This window comes from Macrobrachium rosenbergii, chromosome 27, assembly GCF_040412425.1.
Source record: "Macrobrachium rosenbergii isolate ZJJX-2024 chromosome 27, ASM4041242v1, whole genome shotgun sequence".
Taxonomy (NCBI): Eukaryota; Metazoa; Arthropoda; class Malacostraca; order Decapoda; family Palaemonidae; genus Macrobrachium; species Macrobrachium rosenbergii.
This window is the reverse complement of record NC_089767.1, coordinates 6002854-6017447: the sequence shown is the minus strand read 5'-3', so window position 1 is coordinate 6017447 and position 14594 is coordinate 6002854. Positions and strand designations below refer to the sequence as shown.

The 14594-nt window shown below is 37.3% G+C and overlaps 1 protein-coding gene across 1 annotated transcript in view; it reads left to right on the top strand.

Moving 5' to 3' along the window:
• The window catches only part of LOC136853383 (CD63 antigen-like), a 579498-nt gene that overhangs the window by 557929 nt on the left and 6975 nt on the right, over nucleotides 1-14594 (top strand). Inside the window, exons 2-5 of the mRNA XM_067128829.1 lie at nucleotides 2970-3158; nucleotides 8185-8358; nucleotides 9132-9269; nucleotides 12799-12903. Coding sequence (XP_066984930.1) covers nucleotides 2970-3158; nucleotides 8185-8358; nucleotides 9132-9269; nucleotides 12799-12903 — 606 coding nt within the window. The remainder of the gene's footprint in view (nucleotides 1-2969; nucleotides 3159-8184; nucleotides 8359-9131; nucleotides 9270-12798; nucleotides 12904-14594) is intronic.

The following is a 14594-nucleotide window of genomic DNA, read 5'->3' as shown; positions in this document are numbered from 1 at the left end:
CTGATGCTTTCAAAAACGTTAGTTAAATGAGCATTACTGTGAGTGCTGTTAATTTTCTCACCTGCTCATATAATATAAGAAACACTTGTACGCAAGCACAGACGCTGTTTGTTAGAGGCTGCATTGTATGCAAGTCAAGATATTTTTACTAGGTCTGCAGATAGAGGGGAAAGATAGCATGTGAACTGTATAGAGTCTTATTCCATTTATGATGTGAGAGAGAGAGAGAGAGAGAGAGAGAGAGAGAGAGAGAGAGAGAGAGAGAGAGAGAGAGAGTAAATTTTGTATGAGCGAATTCTATGTGGAAATGAGAAGATGCCGGTATGGTGTCCATGTTAGCTATGAAGAATGAATCTGTTTAGATTTCCTTCGTCGTTTGAACGTGACTGAAGAATGGGTCTGTGGGAATGTAAGTGAAAAAAAAAAAAAGAACCTTGGACATGACAGTTGTGCCGGCAGTCTCACAGAGTGACTAATATAATTATACTGTAAGGTGTTGACTGAAATTGGTAAGGACAGAAATTAAGGTTCTCACACAAACTCAGTCGGTTTTCACGATGTTAGCGAGATGAGAAAGCTTGTTGTTACTGTGTTGCTACTGTTAATAACAAACAGGGTTCATTAGGAAATGATTTTTTTTTTATTACAGATAAACTGTTTCAGCTCATTACGACACGATATATTTACAAATAAAGTGTCAGGAGGAATGAGAAAAGTAACAGAGATAGAAAATATGACCGCCTAATTATGCCCCTTACATCGCAACCCATGCATAGGTTCCTTCCCTTTACAAATTGGAAATGAATCACAGGGCAGCGAGTCTGAATTCAAACTTAATCGAAGTGAAAAATGCAAGTCCCTGATGCGCCATGCTTCATATTCTATGGCATTTTATGGGGTTGGTGTACCCCCAGAACTTATGAAAAAGGAATATTCATTTGCCTTATTTACATGTGAACAATTTCTATTTTTTTTTTTTTTTTTCTTTCATGGATACGATGCCAAGCCTACCAGATTTTTGGTTGTTGTGTAACCTTAGTGCCTTCTTCTCAGTCAGCAGTTGGTCACTGGGAGTTTCATCAACAACTCAAAGAGTTGGTGAATTACTGTCTAGTTAGGGAAATGTTCTAAGGAATATAAGAAGAGATTTGTCCGAGAGGAATAGGCAAGAAATAGGTAGCAGTGGGCCGTAATTCATACTTTCACTTTTTCAGGAAGCTACCAGATAGTAATACGTCGGCATACGGGCAAAAAAAAAGCTGCTGAAATGAGATGTAAGGAAAGTCTTTGGAGAAACGAAGATAGTGTTAGATGGTTTCGTCGGGCACAGATATGGGGAAAGGGATTAGTAATAATTCATCTCATGATTTGGTATCTTTATGGAAAAAGAAGTTAAAGACGAAGATGTGGACTTGCAAGATTAGAATAGATACTTGCTCATGCGTCGTATTTTCAGTAAAGAGAACTTCTGTCAAGAGAAACATGTCGTCGAGAACAACCAGACATGACCCAGTGCCTCATTCATTCTCTCAGCTGCTGATGCTAGGATGGAACCCTAACTGTCGGTCTTACGTTCTTACAGAACTGCATTACAGTTACCTCGTCAGCACTCCTTTGCTTCTCTCTCTCTCTCTCTCTCTCTCTCTCTCTCTGTACAGTATTTAACTTTTTCCTTATCCTCACTACTCCACTTTTCAACCAGTATTCCTTATGAACTCTGTTGACAGCTCATTTTGCAACTATTACACTGAACAGCCATTCGTAGAAGCTGACGTCAGCTCCCGATCCTGACGTCATATATGATTAGAGGGACGGACCTATGTGATAAATCCCTCTGTGATTTTGCTCGTGTTGAGTCACCTCCATCGTGACCTGGAAAGTGTTCCTCGAATAAGGACGAGAAGCTCTGGATGCCATTCCCTAATCCGGAAGTCATAGGCAATTCCGACTCGGCTTTTTGTTGCTTTGCTCTCCGAGGCGAGGCTCTTCGATCTGCTCCCAAGTTTGATAATTGCTGTCTGAAGTTGGGTGCTTGTGCCAGTCAGTCAGGTTGCTGACGGCGGTTGTATTTGTTTATAATTTTATTTCATTCTGCGTTAGAGGAAAGAAAAGGCTTTTTTTATTTTTTTGGCAGAGACTTTGAATGATTATAGCTTACTGGTTGTGTAATATGTTATGACGTAACGCATTTACCGAAAAAATTTAATTTTAGAACTTTGGTAAAAGCAAATCTTTGAAATTAAAACACTGATTGACTGATTTTCTTACATTGTGATTTATATAGAGTTTATTGTAGGTAGTAGGGCGTTTCGAGTGTAAGATGGTATCACGTACTGAATAGTCACAGATTGTCTGGTATTTTCAGAATATCCTAAACAAGGGAGCTCTCTCTTAACTCAATTCATTTTTAAAAGCCCATAAACTTGAAGATGGCCATTTAACAGTAATCACTGCCTTCTTAGACACATTCATTTGGACTTTTTAAGACACTCATGTTACGCCTTGGAGACACATTTTCCTTCTTGAAAGGATTTTTTTTCTTCTACAGGGAACACTTTTTGGGATTTCGCTTGCACCCCAAAGGAGACAGCGTCCCTAGAAAAAAAAATGTACTAATTTTATTTCTTGAGATATTCGTGGACCTTGGGAAGTTGCATATGAGCCTGTTGAATATGATGCCTAAGCCATTGATTTGACTCTAACCCGACACTTATATTTTGAATGCAATCGGACACCTCTTGAAGACCCATTTGACCTTGATAGAAAATTTCCTCCTTTAAGGATAGGGATGCATTTAAATTGTGAGACGCATTAGACAGCTTGAAGGCTCACTTTTGACATGAAGACAGTCTCAACTCGAACCTTTTAAAAACATGTTCTTTGACTTCTTAAAGGCAAAAAAAGACTATCAATTGACCCTCCGTAACCTCATCTGACGCATTTTCTCTCTTTTTTTCCCCCGACGACAGGTAAGCGGGTGTGTGTTGATCATCGTGGGCGCCGTGATCGAGGCCAGCTACAGAACTTACCTTGACTTCATCTCCTCCAGTTATCTCTCGGCTCCTTCCATCCTCATCGCCGTCGGCGTCCTCATCTTCGTCGTGGGCTTCTTCGGATGCTGCGGTGCCATCAAGGAGAATCACTGCATGGTCGTCACGGTAAGATGCGAGTCATTTCTTTCTCCTTCTCGCTTCCAGTTGAGCGTATGGCTGGAAAGCCGCTGCTGTTGGGATGATATGATTGTTTCACTGTACTCAGTGCTTAGGGTGGGTATTTACCAGCGTTGATTACAGGTTTAAAGGAAATTCATTTTTTGTGTGTGGCGCCATCTAGTGGTTGCTCAAAGAAGTATTTCAAATTTGTAGTTTCTGTGTTTATAAAGAACCCTTGTCTGTTGTGCGATTCAAGGCTGATTCACATTATACCACCACGTCACGTCAGCGTCCCATCAGCCGTGCCTTGTATTCACACTATCCATCACAATCCCGTTCAGTTCAGTTCGTGTCCAACCTCAGCGACTCATAGATTTAACGGTAAGAAACTTGCATCATAAGCACCGTCACGTCACGTCAGAAGATTCTTTCCAAGAAAACGTGCCGTGAAGTGACGGTGGGTGCCGTGTGCTTGAGGTGACGTGATGTGATGGTGTGAACAAGCCCATTTGATTACATGTAAGAAATTCTCACGTATTTTGACGTGACGTGGTGTTATAATGCAAATCAGCCTTAACTTGGAACAGTTCCTCCGTCACTTCGTTAGTAGTCTGAATGAAAGCGTCTTGGGAGCAACATGTTGCGGCCACTCATCTGCCCTGCAAATTCTGGAATTTAACCTTAAGAGGAGTAAAAGGCCAAAGTATCTGATAATTACTTTAGACAGAACATCCACTATTTTTTTAAGGTGTTATCTCTCTCGGGGTTTTCCTCTTTTGTAGTGGATGTACCTGGTGGGGAAAAAACCGACCTGTTTGTAACATTTTATTTTAAAGAATTCTCATGAGCGAGAGTAGATTATGTAGTTGTTCCTTGCAAACATAGGGGACCACAGTGGGAAAACGAGTGAACCACAAGACACCGCTTTCAAAAGTTTATCCCTGGTGTCAGGGGAATGTTAACCTGAGATTCGCAAGGATATAGATGAGAATGGTGATCAGGTTGCCTTACAGTGGGAAACCTAAAGCTTACGTGATAGGTCTCGCGTGGCTGGCATGCTTCTACTGTCAGAGTTATGGGCATATGTAGAAGGACTGCAGAAAGAGAGAGGATAGAGTCTGCGGCTGTTTTGGTGGTAATCACCTAACAAAAGAGTGAAATAAAGTTGATGAATTACACAAGACGGAGAAGACAAGGCACCGCACGTCGGGTGAACTCGAGAAACTGCAAAGCTTTTGGTGCGGAAGAAACGGGAGCAGCAGTTAACGCTGATCATGGATATAAATATGCATTTATAAATATTCAGTCTGTTGGCAACAAAACGCTGCAGATTGAATATTTAATAGATGGGGTCTCTCTTGCTATGTTAGTGGTTGTTGAAACATGATTCTGATACTGCTAAGATAAGTGAAGCGACGCCTCGTACACAGTACACACACACTTTCTTTGACATTCAGAGAGAAGGTAGGCCTGGGGCAGGAGTCGGAACTCTTTGTTATAAGCAGCTGGTCTCATCTTAGAATTACAAAGAGAACCCGGGTAGGTAGATGTGTCTACAGTGAACCCCCGTATTCGCGGGGGATGCGTCCCACACCCCCGCAAATAGCTAAAATCCGCGAATACTTAAAACCCCTCTAAAAACACTTAGAACTGCCCATTTTGATAGTTTAAACACAGAAAAACCCTGTAAAAATGCATATACCTGAGTATTTTAATAGTTTTATCACAAAAAGTGCATTTATTTATGAAAATTATATGAAAATACAGTAATTAGTGAATATTTTTCAGTGAAAAATACCACGAATGGGCGAATTTTCCGCGAATAATGGCTAGATATGTTCCACAGAGAGTGAGTCCGCGAATCATGAGAACGCGAATACGCGGGGTTTACTGTATAGAGAAATTTGATATACTTTTACAAATGACTGACATGATTGCTGCAAAAGTTAGAATACCACTACTGAAATACAGCGTAGTAAAAGAAACTAAGTTTCAGAAGTATATCGGTTTTTTTCACCATGTTTTTACTAATGAATGGAACCAGAGAATAAATGAAGATATTAATTAATATTCCTTGTGATCGTGGTAACCCTGACCCATTAAGAGCAAGCCGTGTTTATAATCGGGTAAATGAAAGTGAATATGATATGTGGTCGTTAAGAGAGATGCATAATCATTCGGGACAAACCACTTTAGTTCAGGATTGAGATTCGAAGACTCAAGCGCGAAAAATAGAGACTTAAAGAGGACACATGGTGAAGGTTACAGACTGAAAGAGCAAAGGAAAAATATAGAATAATTAGAAACCGCTACAAGTACTTTATAATATTCAGTAAGAAAAAAAAGACTGAATATTATAATCGGGAAATCCGAGAAGCAGGAATAGATATGAACGAATTATAAACTTCTGGATACCTTAACGTTCAATACAAGCTAAGAAATAAGATGCTCATTGCTGATACTTTAAGTTGGGACTATTTACCAAACTATTTCACGAGCAGATAAATCAAGAGCAATAGCCATGTTTCAGGACATGAGTAGCATTCTTAAGTCTGAAAATATTGCTGTAACAAATGGAAGATTACAAGGTATACAGACAGAAAACTGTGGAAGTTATGCAAACTTTGAAAGAGATCATTCTTAGTGGTTGGCCCGCTCATCGTTAAAATGTTTCGGAAATTATTAGCCCATATTTTAAATTGTGGATGAACTTATTTTGAAAATGGTGTGATCTTCAGGGGTCCTTGCATTGTTGGTAATATTTGTCATATATGTTGCAGCAGATTCACTATGCTCATAATGGTAGAGATGAACACTGTCAAGTATAGTCGTGATATTTTGTATTGGCCCAGTATGTGTCCAGAATTGAACTGTGTTGTTTCTTACAAATTTTGTAAAAGGCGCAGTCAAAATCAAGCATCACGACCATGGTTAAAGTTGATATGGATATTTTCCGTGTTGAAAAGTGCAGTTACATGATTATAGTTGATTATTATTCTTCATATTTTGATTTTAACTCCTTGGAGAGTACAGAGGCGCAAGCTGCTATAAGTAAGATCAGAAATAATTTTGCATGGTGTGGAATTCTGCACGTTATGGTAACAGATTGCATTTCCCAGTTAACATCAAGTAAATTCCAAACCAGCAAAGAAGTGGTGTTTCAAACTTTTTAAAATCATCCCCTTACAATCATCAAGCATATAGTTGTGGGTGTTAGGAAAGAGTAGTTAAAAAAAGCAAGGGGGAGTTGTTTGTGGCCCGTTATCAGCACCACTAGAGTGAAGAAATATCCAAACTGGAGGATTCAACTCGCTGTCGCACAGTGCTGTTTCAGATGACGTGCTCGACTTCGGTACCAGTCACAGAAAAACAACTTCAACCAAAGTTAGTAGATGGAGTGCCTGAAATTCAGGCAAGAAAACTTCGTAAATAGGCTTACCATTACAGTAGTAGTAAAAACCTGAAAATGCTGAATCCGGGATATATCCGTATGAAGCCAGGCCCGGGAGAAGAGGTGAGGAGGAAAGGAAAGGTCATCGAAGAGGTGTCATCAGGGAAGTACAGGGCACGGTCTAAGAAAGATCATGGTACAGGGTATCGGTTGGTGGAAAAGTCACCCCAAGAAACTACAAATATCTTCGGTGTACAAGCGAGGACAGCAGTCTGAACGAAGACAGTACGAATGATGGTACTAGCTCAGATCCAGATAGTGATTAGCCAAGTAGTAGTAGTCCTGAACCACAAAGAACCCTAGCGGAGAATCATGCTAGTAGTCTGGATCCACAAAAAACTCGAGGCGGTCGTGCTATTCGATTGTGTTAAAAACTGGAGAGTCACTCCAGTACTGTATAGGTTCTGTTGTACCATGCAGGGCCCATTTAGATAGAACTTAAATATTACTTGTAAAAATCGTAAAATATAGAATAGTGTTTATGATTGAATCCTTTATCAAATATCTAATGCTTTGGTTGTTTTATAAACGAGAACTTTGCATGTCACATCTACGAGGGTGGGGAGATTTGTTGTTGATACCTTACGCTCGTCATATTTACAATCGCCTATCTACAATAATTTGTTTTGCCGGAAGACCATGTGATGCTAATTGGTGAATGTACAAAGGACGTTTGGACTCATAAGGACCGGCCCGGAAATAGCAGTAAAATCTGTGGGGCCGAGTGTGCCATTTCTAATTACACCCTTTGCTTAAGCATAGTATTTCATCAAGAAACAAAAGTAAAGCACCTGTAATCACAAAAGCACGTAAGACCTTTTTGTAACTATTTGAGAAACTGAATAATGGCTTTTTAACAGCTTTTTGAAATTCCTACTGAAGCTTTTTGTTTCCTTTGCAAAAATGCTGTGACAAAAATTGATCTATGAAATTTCGCCTGTCAAGCCAAGCACTGGAGCTATTTTAGCTATTTAGTGCTAAACAGTGAAAACAGGGAGTTGGAGTGGTTGGACAGCAAGGTAAAGAGATCTAGAAAATAACGGAGATGAAGTGCAAGGATCTTAACGTGGAACTGCGAGAAGTAATCGTTAGAGAGATTGGACAGCAAGATTGAAGAAAGGAGGCAGGAATTGTGGCTAGGCAAGAGAAAGCATAATGAGTTCAGTTTTATTAGCTCTTGTATGCCTTACTAATAGCCAGAACTGAGTAAATTAATCTATTATGGTTATAGGAGCCAGTGTCTTTAATAGTGCTTCAGAATAAAACTGGATTTTAGCAACTGAATGGAGTCCCATTTCTGAAGCAAAAATTCCAGGACCCAGTATTACGCAGCAGCTATAGTGGGTGTAAGGCCAGAGGAATTGTTATGATATGATATTGCATGTGAAGTTCATTGTTTGATAACATTAATTATGACCCGACATTGCTTTCTTGCAGATTAGGTTATTTGACCGTGTTTTTAGGGAACAAGAGACCATACTCTGCCTTCACCTGACATTTTTTACTCATGATTGTCACTGTGAATATGGAAGGATGTATGTCAGCTGGTTTTGTTAATATCGCCTCTTACTGCTGTTTCAGTTTGTGGTCCTCCTGTGTATGATCTTTGTTGTGCAACTTGGTGTTGGCATTGCATCGTACATCTTGCGTAATGATGTTGAAGTCTTCTTGCACAAGAACATGCTCAAGTCCATGCACAATTATGACCGTTTGCGACCTGGAGTTATCAAGACATGGGATGTCATCCAGCACGATGTAAGTTTTGCCTCTTACGTACAAGTGAGCCTTAGTAAGGATTAACGATAAAAGTCGGTTCACAGAATAATTGAGAATCAGTGCTGTGCCACAATTCAGATTCTTGCTGATAAGTAATATTTTTATTGACTGTAGCACATCTTTTTAGCCCAGTGGGGAGTCCATAATTGTATTTTGTTTAGCTTACAATTTTCAAATCGTAATAAATTTGTCATTATGCTAGTACATTTTTACGTTAGATGTGATGGTACTTAAATCGTCAGGCCAAGAAGAAAAAAGAAAAGTCGTGAAAGTGCCCTAATTTCATATGGTACATTTCATGAAATTCAAATTGCTTTTATATTAAATATTTCTTACTGATCATGAGACAGTGGTGAAACATTTTCTTTAGTTTCTATGTAGGCATTTGAAAATGGAACTTTATTTCAATTATGTTTTGCATTTTTGTCATTGCTCCCCATTCCTTTTTTGTGGAGGAATTTTATTTTTTATTACATACTTGGATGCCAGAGTATATTTCTATATTTTTTTTATACTAGAGTATTCCTTTGTTTTAAACTCCAGCATCGTTTCTTCTGTGAACTATCAGTGGTTTAGGAAAATTAATAAAGATTATTTACTTAACGAATTACTTTTTTTGTTATTTGTATATAGGTGCATTAACTGGCTACAGTTGAAAATGAGTCCTAAGAAAACATTAATTGTGGTAATTACGCAATTACAGGAATTTTCATTAGATCTTTTTGGTTTTAGCTTGTTTCTCTGTATTCCAGCATGCTTGCTGTGGCACAAATAACTATGAAGACTGGACCTCCACTCCATATGGAGAAGAATACAATGGCGTACCTGATGCTTGCTGCAAGGAACATGTCTCTGGTTGTGGAAGGAATATTTTCAATTTCTCACAGAAGGTAAGTTATGAAAGTTCCCACAAAGCGTCTCACGATTGAGCTGTTGTTCCAAGATTTTTATAGGTCTTCATAATATAGATACAAGTAAGATGCCTTGACTGTTGATATAAGATATCAAGAAATTGTTGATTTGATAATTGGTACCAGTATTTAAAGTGGGTATTGGAGGATGGAGATTTGTTGAGAAGCAAGATCACTGACGTGCAGTTACGCTGAATGGACATTCAGTTTATAGTCCATTTTTAATTCCTTCCCTTCACTTATCAATTTCCCTTAACCCCTTAAGTCTGCATTTCTGACTGATCACACGGTTGTCTCTCCCGCGACCTCCCTCAGTGCTAGTCTGTATTCATTGCATCAGAAGTGAGATCAGTATTTGGCGTCATATTGCATCTTTGTATCTATGTGAATAAAAAAAGTTCTATTACGGTACATAGTTTAGTTCTGAGTAAAGGACTAATTATTTTAGAACTGTCTGTATTATTAGTGCCCAAGGGTAAATGACTCTAGTGTATGTGTAATTCAGCTTCATAGGCAGGTTACTGCTGTGAATGACTGCACCTGGGATCTTTATTGTGCTGCTAACGAGTACAGTACTATACTTGTATTTTTGTAAGTAAGGCATTTTTGTTTATTGTATATGTTTTGTAGAGCCCAGGATAAGTCTTCAACATTATGAAGTTTATCAAGGTTCTGCAAACTGCTAGTCCATTAATTTTTTTTTTTCTAACCTGGATAATTTCAGAGATTGAAATCTGCAAACAGAACTTCAGCAAGATACATGTTAGATATTCAGGTATTTGTTTTGAAAGGATATGACTGGTGAATTTGCTATGACATGCTTTTCATGAAAAACTGCAATCCGCTTCCCCTTCATTGATGTCAAATATGTAATGATTTTAAGTATTTGGTAAAGCGGTTCTTTATGAAATTTCCAAAATCTTAAATACAAATGGCTTTAAGTAATTAATGCAAGTGAATTGAAAACTAAATGTCCTTTTGACATTTTAATGCAAACAACAGTGCCTTGTTAAAAAGGAAATCTTTTTCAACCAAATCATGATTCTCTTATGTTTTAATGCTCTACCTTACTCCTCTTGATAACTTTTCATTATTGAGTATCCCATTATTCAGTAGTCAAATTCTTAACAAAATTTATTTATCCCCTCCATATAATATTGAGACAGCGAAGGTAAATATATTATGAGTACGGTAAAGGGGTAAATATGAGCTTAGTCCCTAATTTTTTCTGAGTTGGGATGGAAACCTGTTGCAGCATCAGTTTAATGTATAATTATATTAGTTATAAATATAAATGTCTGCATGCCCACTGGTATTCATAAAGCTTTAAATTCGTATAACCAGCTTAAAAATGTCTATGTTGGGTAAATATTGTTTAATATATACAAATATGCTTTTGAAAATATAGAAGATTAATATTTTCAGATGTTCTTTATTTACTGCTCAGTAACTACTGTACTCTGTGTTGATTTACATTTTTTTTTTTTATCCATTAGGACTACTGTAACATGCAAACTGGAATATGCATTTCATATTCCTCCAAAAATAAAATGAGTTTTCAACAGAATTGATAGATGACTTATATTAGTATTAACCATTATCATAATATATAGATGACACAATCAGTGAATACTGTAAAAAATGGCACGTAAGTATTAGCAGGGAAACATTTGTACGTACCTGTGTGTAGAGGAACTGAAAATGCCTTTGAAATTTAGAGTGAAATCAACTCGTCAAAATCGTTATTTTTTGTTGACAACAGCGCACCAACTGGCTAAGATCCACATTACTCTGTTAGTGTGTGTGGTTTTACTATACATTACTTGAGATTGCTCCAGAAGAACTTCTATTTCGTGTTGCTGATTTGGCAAAATACGTGGATATCATTGCTGGAAAGCTAAGTGCCTAGTCTTAAGCCCCTCTGGCATATAAGCACAGGAAGCGCTGTTGCTCATATGCCAAATGGTGCAGATTTGAGATTGGACCACTAATTATGTTGCTGAGTCTTGCTTAAAAGGTGTTTATTTTATTACTGGTAGCACTATATTAATTTTCAGCTGAATAACTTAGTTTGGGTATAATTATTTAATGTCAAATCTGATCTATTCCTTTTCATGAACAATCAGCCTCCTGTTTCTCTAAATAAGCATGTCTATAACCATTCTTGATAGATGTCTTACACCCCAGGTTTATGACTAAAAATTTACCTTAAATATGGAAAATATCTGGGCACCAAGTTACCATTCATCTAAAAGAGCTGGTGGCTGATAACTTCTTACGGAGAATGCCCATCAGGTTCAAGAAGCACAGCTGGAGACCTTTCCTCTTGTAGATTTTATTCAGAGATTCTTTCTGAACAGCCACAGAAGTTTCTTTCATCCAGTCTTATGGTAGACTGGGCATCTTAGAGGCACAGTTGCCACCACTATTAATATGCTCAAAGTTTGTGAATGCCATCCTCATTAATCTCTCAGGAAATACTGCACATCTAAACCTGGTCTGGCCATTGATGTAGTTGCCTTAACACGATTATGGATGGTTGCCGACTTATTTAATGACGAAAATGAGTATTTTGAGTCACAGGAAACTAGTGGTGGAATACATTGCATCAGTTGGTTTCTACTGTAGTGTATTAATTTCGCTTGCAATGTTCCTCTTGATATTCATGATGCGTTTGTCTGCTGTCAGCCAGCACACTTTTTTGCCATCGGTTGGGTCCTCAAATTCTATCACTACAGTGTGAATGAGAAATAGGCTAAATTAAGTGAGAGAAAAAATACAGATGAAGAAAGTAAGCTCCCCTAACTTTACGAATGACTTGCTGAACTTGTGTATGGTTCCTTGTTTTACAGATATGTTACTCCAGATGTAAATTTCAATTTGAATTGCACCCCCATGGATTTTGCTGTATGGAAAAAAAAAAAATATTCAACTAATTTTATTGGAATTATTGTTTATTATAAAAATTGGCTACCCCCTTGTTGGATTTAGGGCTACAGTACACAGATTTTAAAGTAGCATTAAATTTTAAGATGGAAGATTAATATACAAAAAATTGTAATTCATGACTGTAATTCTTACTAATTATCAGCATTTCATAATACAGTATTTGGCCTTAATTTGAAATACTCTGTGCAGTCTGAAAGGTGCAGAACATTACTTGATTCCTGAAAAATGTGTGTACTTTATTGCAACTTGTATGCTGATCCTCATACAAAATACTGCAATACACATTACAGAACAGAAAATAGTTACATTATACGTACACTAAATTATAATTCCTCTGTACAATTTCTTCAGTTTGTACATATGCATTTGTACTTAGTAATTACTAAAAGATGTAAGTGTGTAGCTCTAGGAATATAATATTGTATGCATAACATGAAGAATGATTTTCGTAAGTGATGAGTGATTTAGTTTGAAAATTAATGTATAGCATGTATTACATTTTTTTTCTCATGTTTTCTCTGATCAAATATTTTTCACTGATTCACATTTTTACTTCCAGCTGAATGACATCAACAAAGAGGGATGCTTTGATAAACTGAAAGGAGATGTGGAAGAAAATGTAACCATCCTTGGTGGCATTGCCATTGGTATAGGATTTGTTCAGGTATGGAACGTCTCTTAATACTTAACAGTTGTGGATAAATGACTTGAAATGTTATTAGGACTTGAGAATCTTTTAGAATACAATATTTGCAACTTCATAATACAGTACGGTATTGTATTTCTTCTGTATGCTAAGTAAAAAAATCTAAAAGCTCTAGTAAGCTGGTGTAATTGCAGTGCCATTTGTACGGATGTAAAGCTGTTTATTACTAATGGTGCATATCTGGCTGAGGCTAAATTATTCCACTGTTTCTAAGGTGCTTGCAGCCCCATATAACTGAACATTTTAACAGTACAGTAATTAGCTGTATCATTGTAGGCAACTTATCTGTCAAAACTGGAGAGTACTCCTCCATTTGTGAGCACCAATAAAGGCCACCATTTGATTGTCTTTATAATTGAGAAAGGAAGGGCTCCAATATTATATCCTGCCAGGTGGAGAGCCAAACTACCTGTTTTTACAGGTATGAATTAATCTCTCTAGACACTATACACACTCAACCAGCAGTCCAGAAGACTAAGGACTTCGTGAAATTCAGAATGAGTTACTATTAACCCACCACTAAACTGACAGGTTAAGAGGAAAACATCAACCGCATAAAATACTTGGAAACTAGAGTAATATGTAGTCACTACTGGGATCCATCATAATTGTTGACAAGTATACGGAAATAGTTCAAGAAAAGAATGATAATAAACACCGAATATTGAATAATTGTTCTTTAAACCAATTAGCCATAGCTATACTCTCCAATATACTATACGACTAAAAACTGTAGGCCCCTCTGTAGGGAACCAACATTATTCAAAGAACCAAGATTATTTACGTTCTCAAAACTTCTTATTGTTTTCCATTGTTCATTAGTATTAATTCTTGTCCAGTCTTCACTACATATCTGTCTGGAGGAGATTGAATGTACTATAATTTTCAAAGATCCTCTTTCCAAACATTTACGCTGTATTATGAGATAATTTTTTGCCTTCAATTAAAATTTTAATGGTACAGTACTAAAACAAGGTACAGTAATGGTAACAACCTATGTAAACACCTGCTTGAAACCGTACACTTAATGAACGTCTGTCAGAGATTTATGGCTTTATAGCTTATTTGGCAAGGAGAAGTCAGTCTATTTATTAATATCATCATCAGATTATAACACAAACTAATAAAATAGGAAACTGCAAACCATTGCAGTACCATTAATCTTACTAGTTTCATGAAGGTCCAAGCATTATCTAAATACTTTATCATCATTTCCAGTCCTAGCATTCACATCTTTGAAAACCAAAATTCTGTAGCTTGGTAGCCGTCTTATCATCTGAAGTTTACTGTGTAAGGCATCTTTCCAAATGTTATCAATTTCATCAATGGGAACAACATAGTAAAATTTACTATGAATACTGTAGATTTTGGTCTGTTACATGTAACTCTCATATCTGCTAGTTGTCACTTGGACCTGTGGTATGTTTAATCATTAACAAAACACCATGAAAATATTTTCCCATCCTTTCTTCAAGATAGGGGCAGTAGTTGTAAGGGGCTGCAGGTACCTTAGAAGAGGAGGGTTAATTTAGCCTCAGCCAGCAATTCCCCATCGATAACAAATAGCCTTACATCCATAGAAACAGCATTCCAGTTGCACCAGCTTTTTAGATCCTAAAAGATGAAGACTCTACTATGCATTTCAGGAC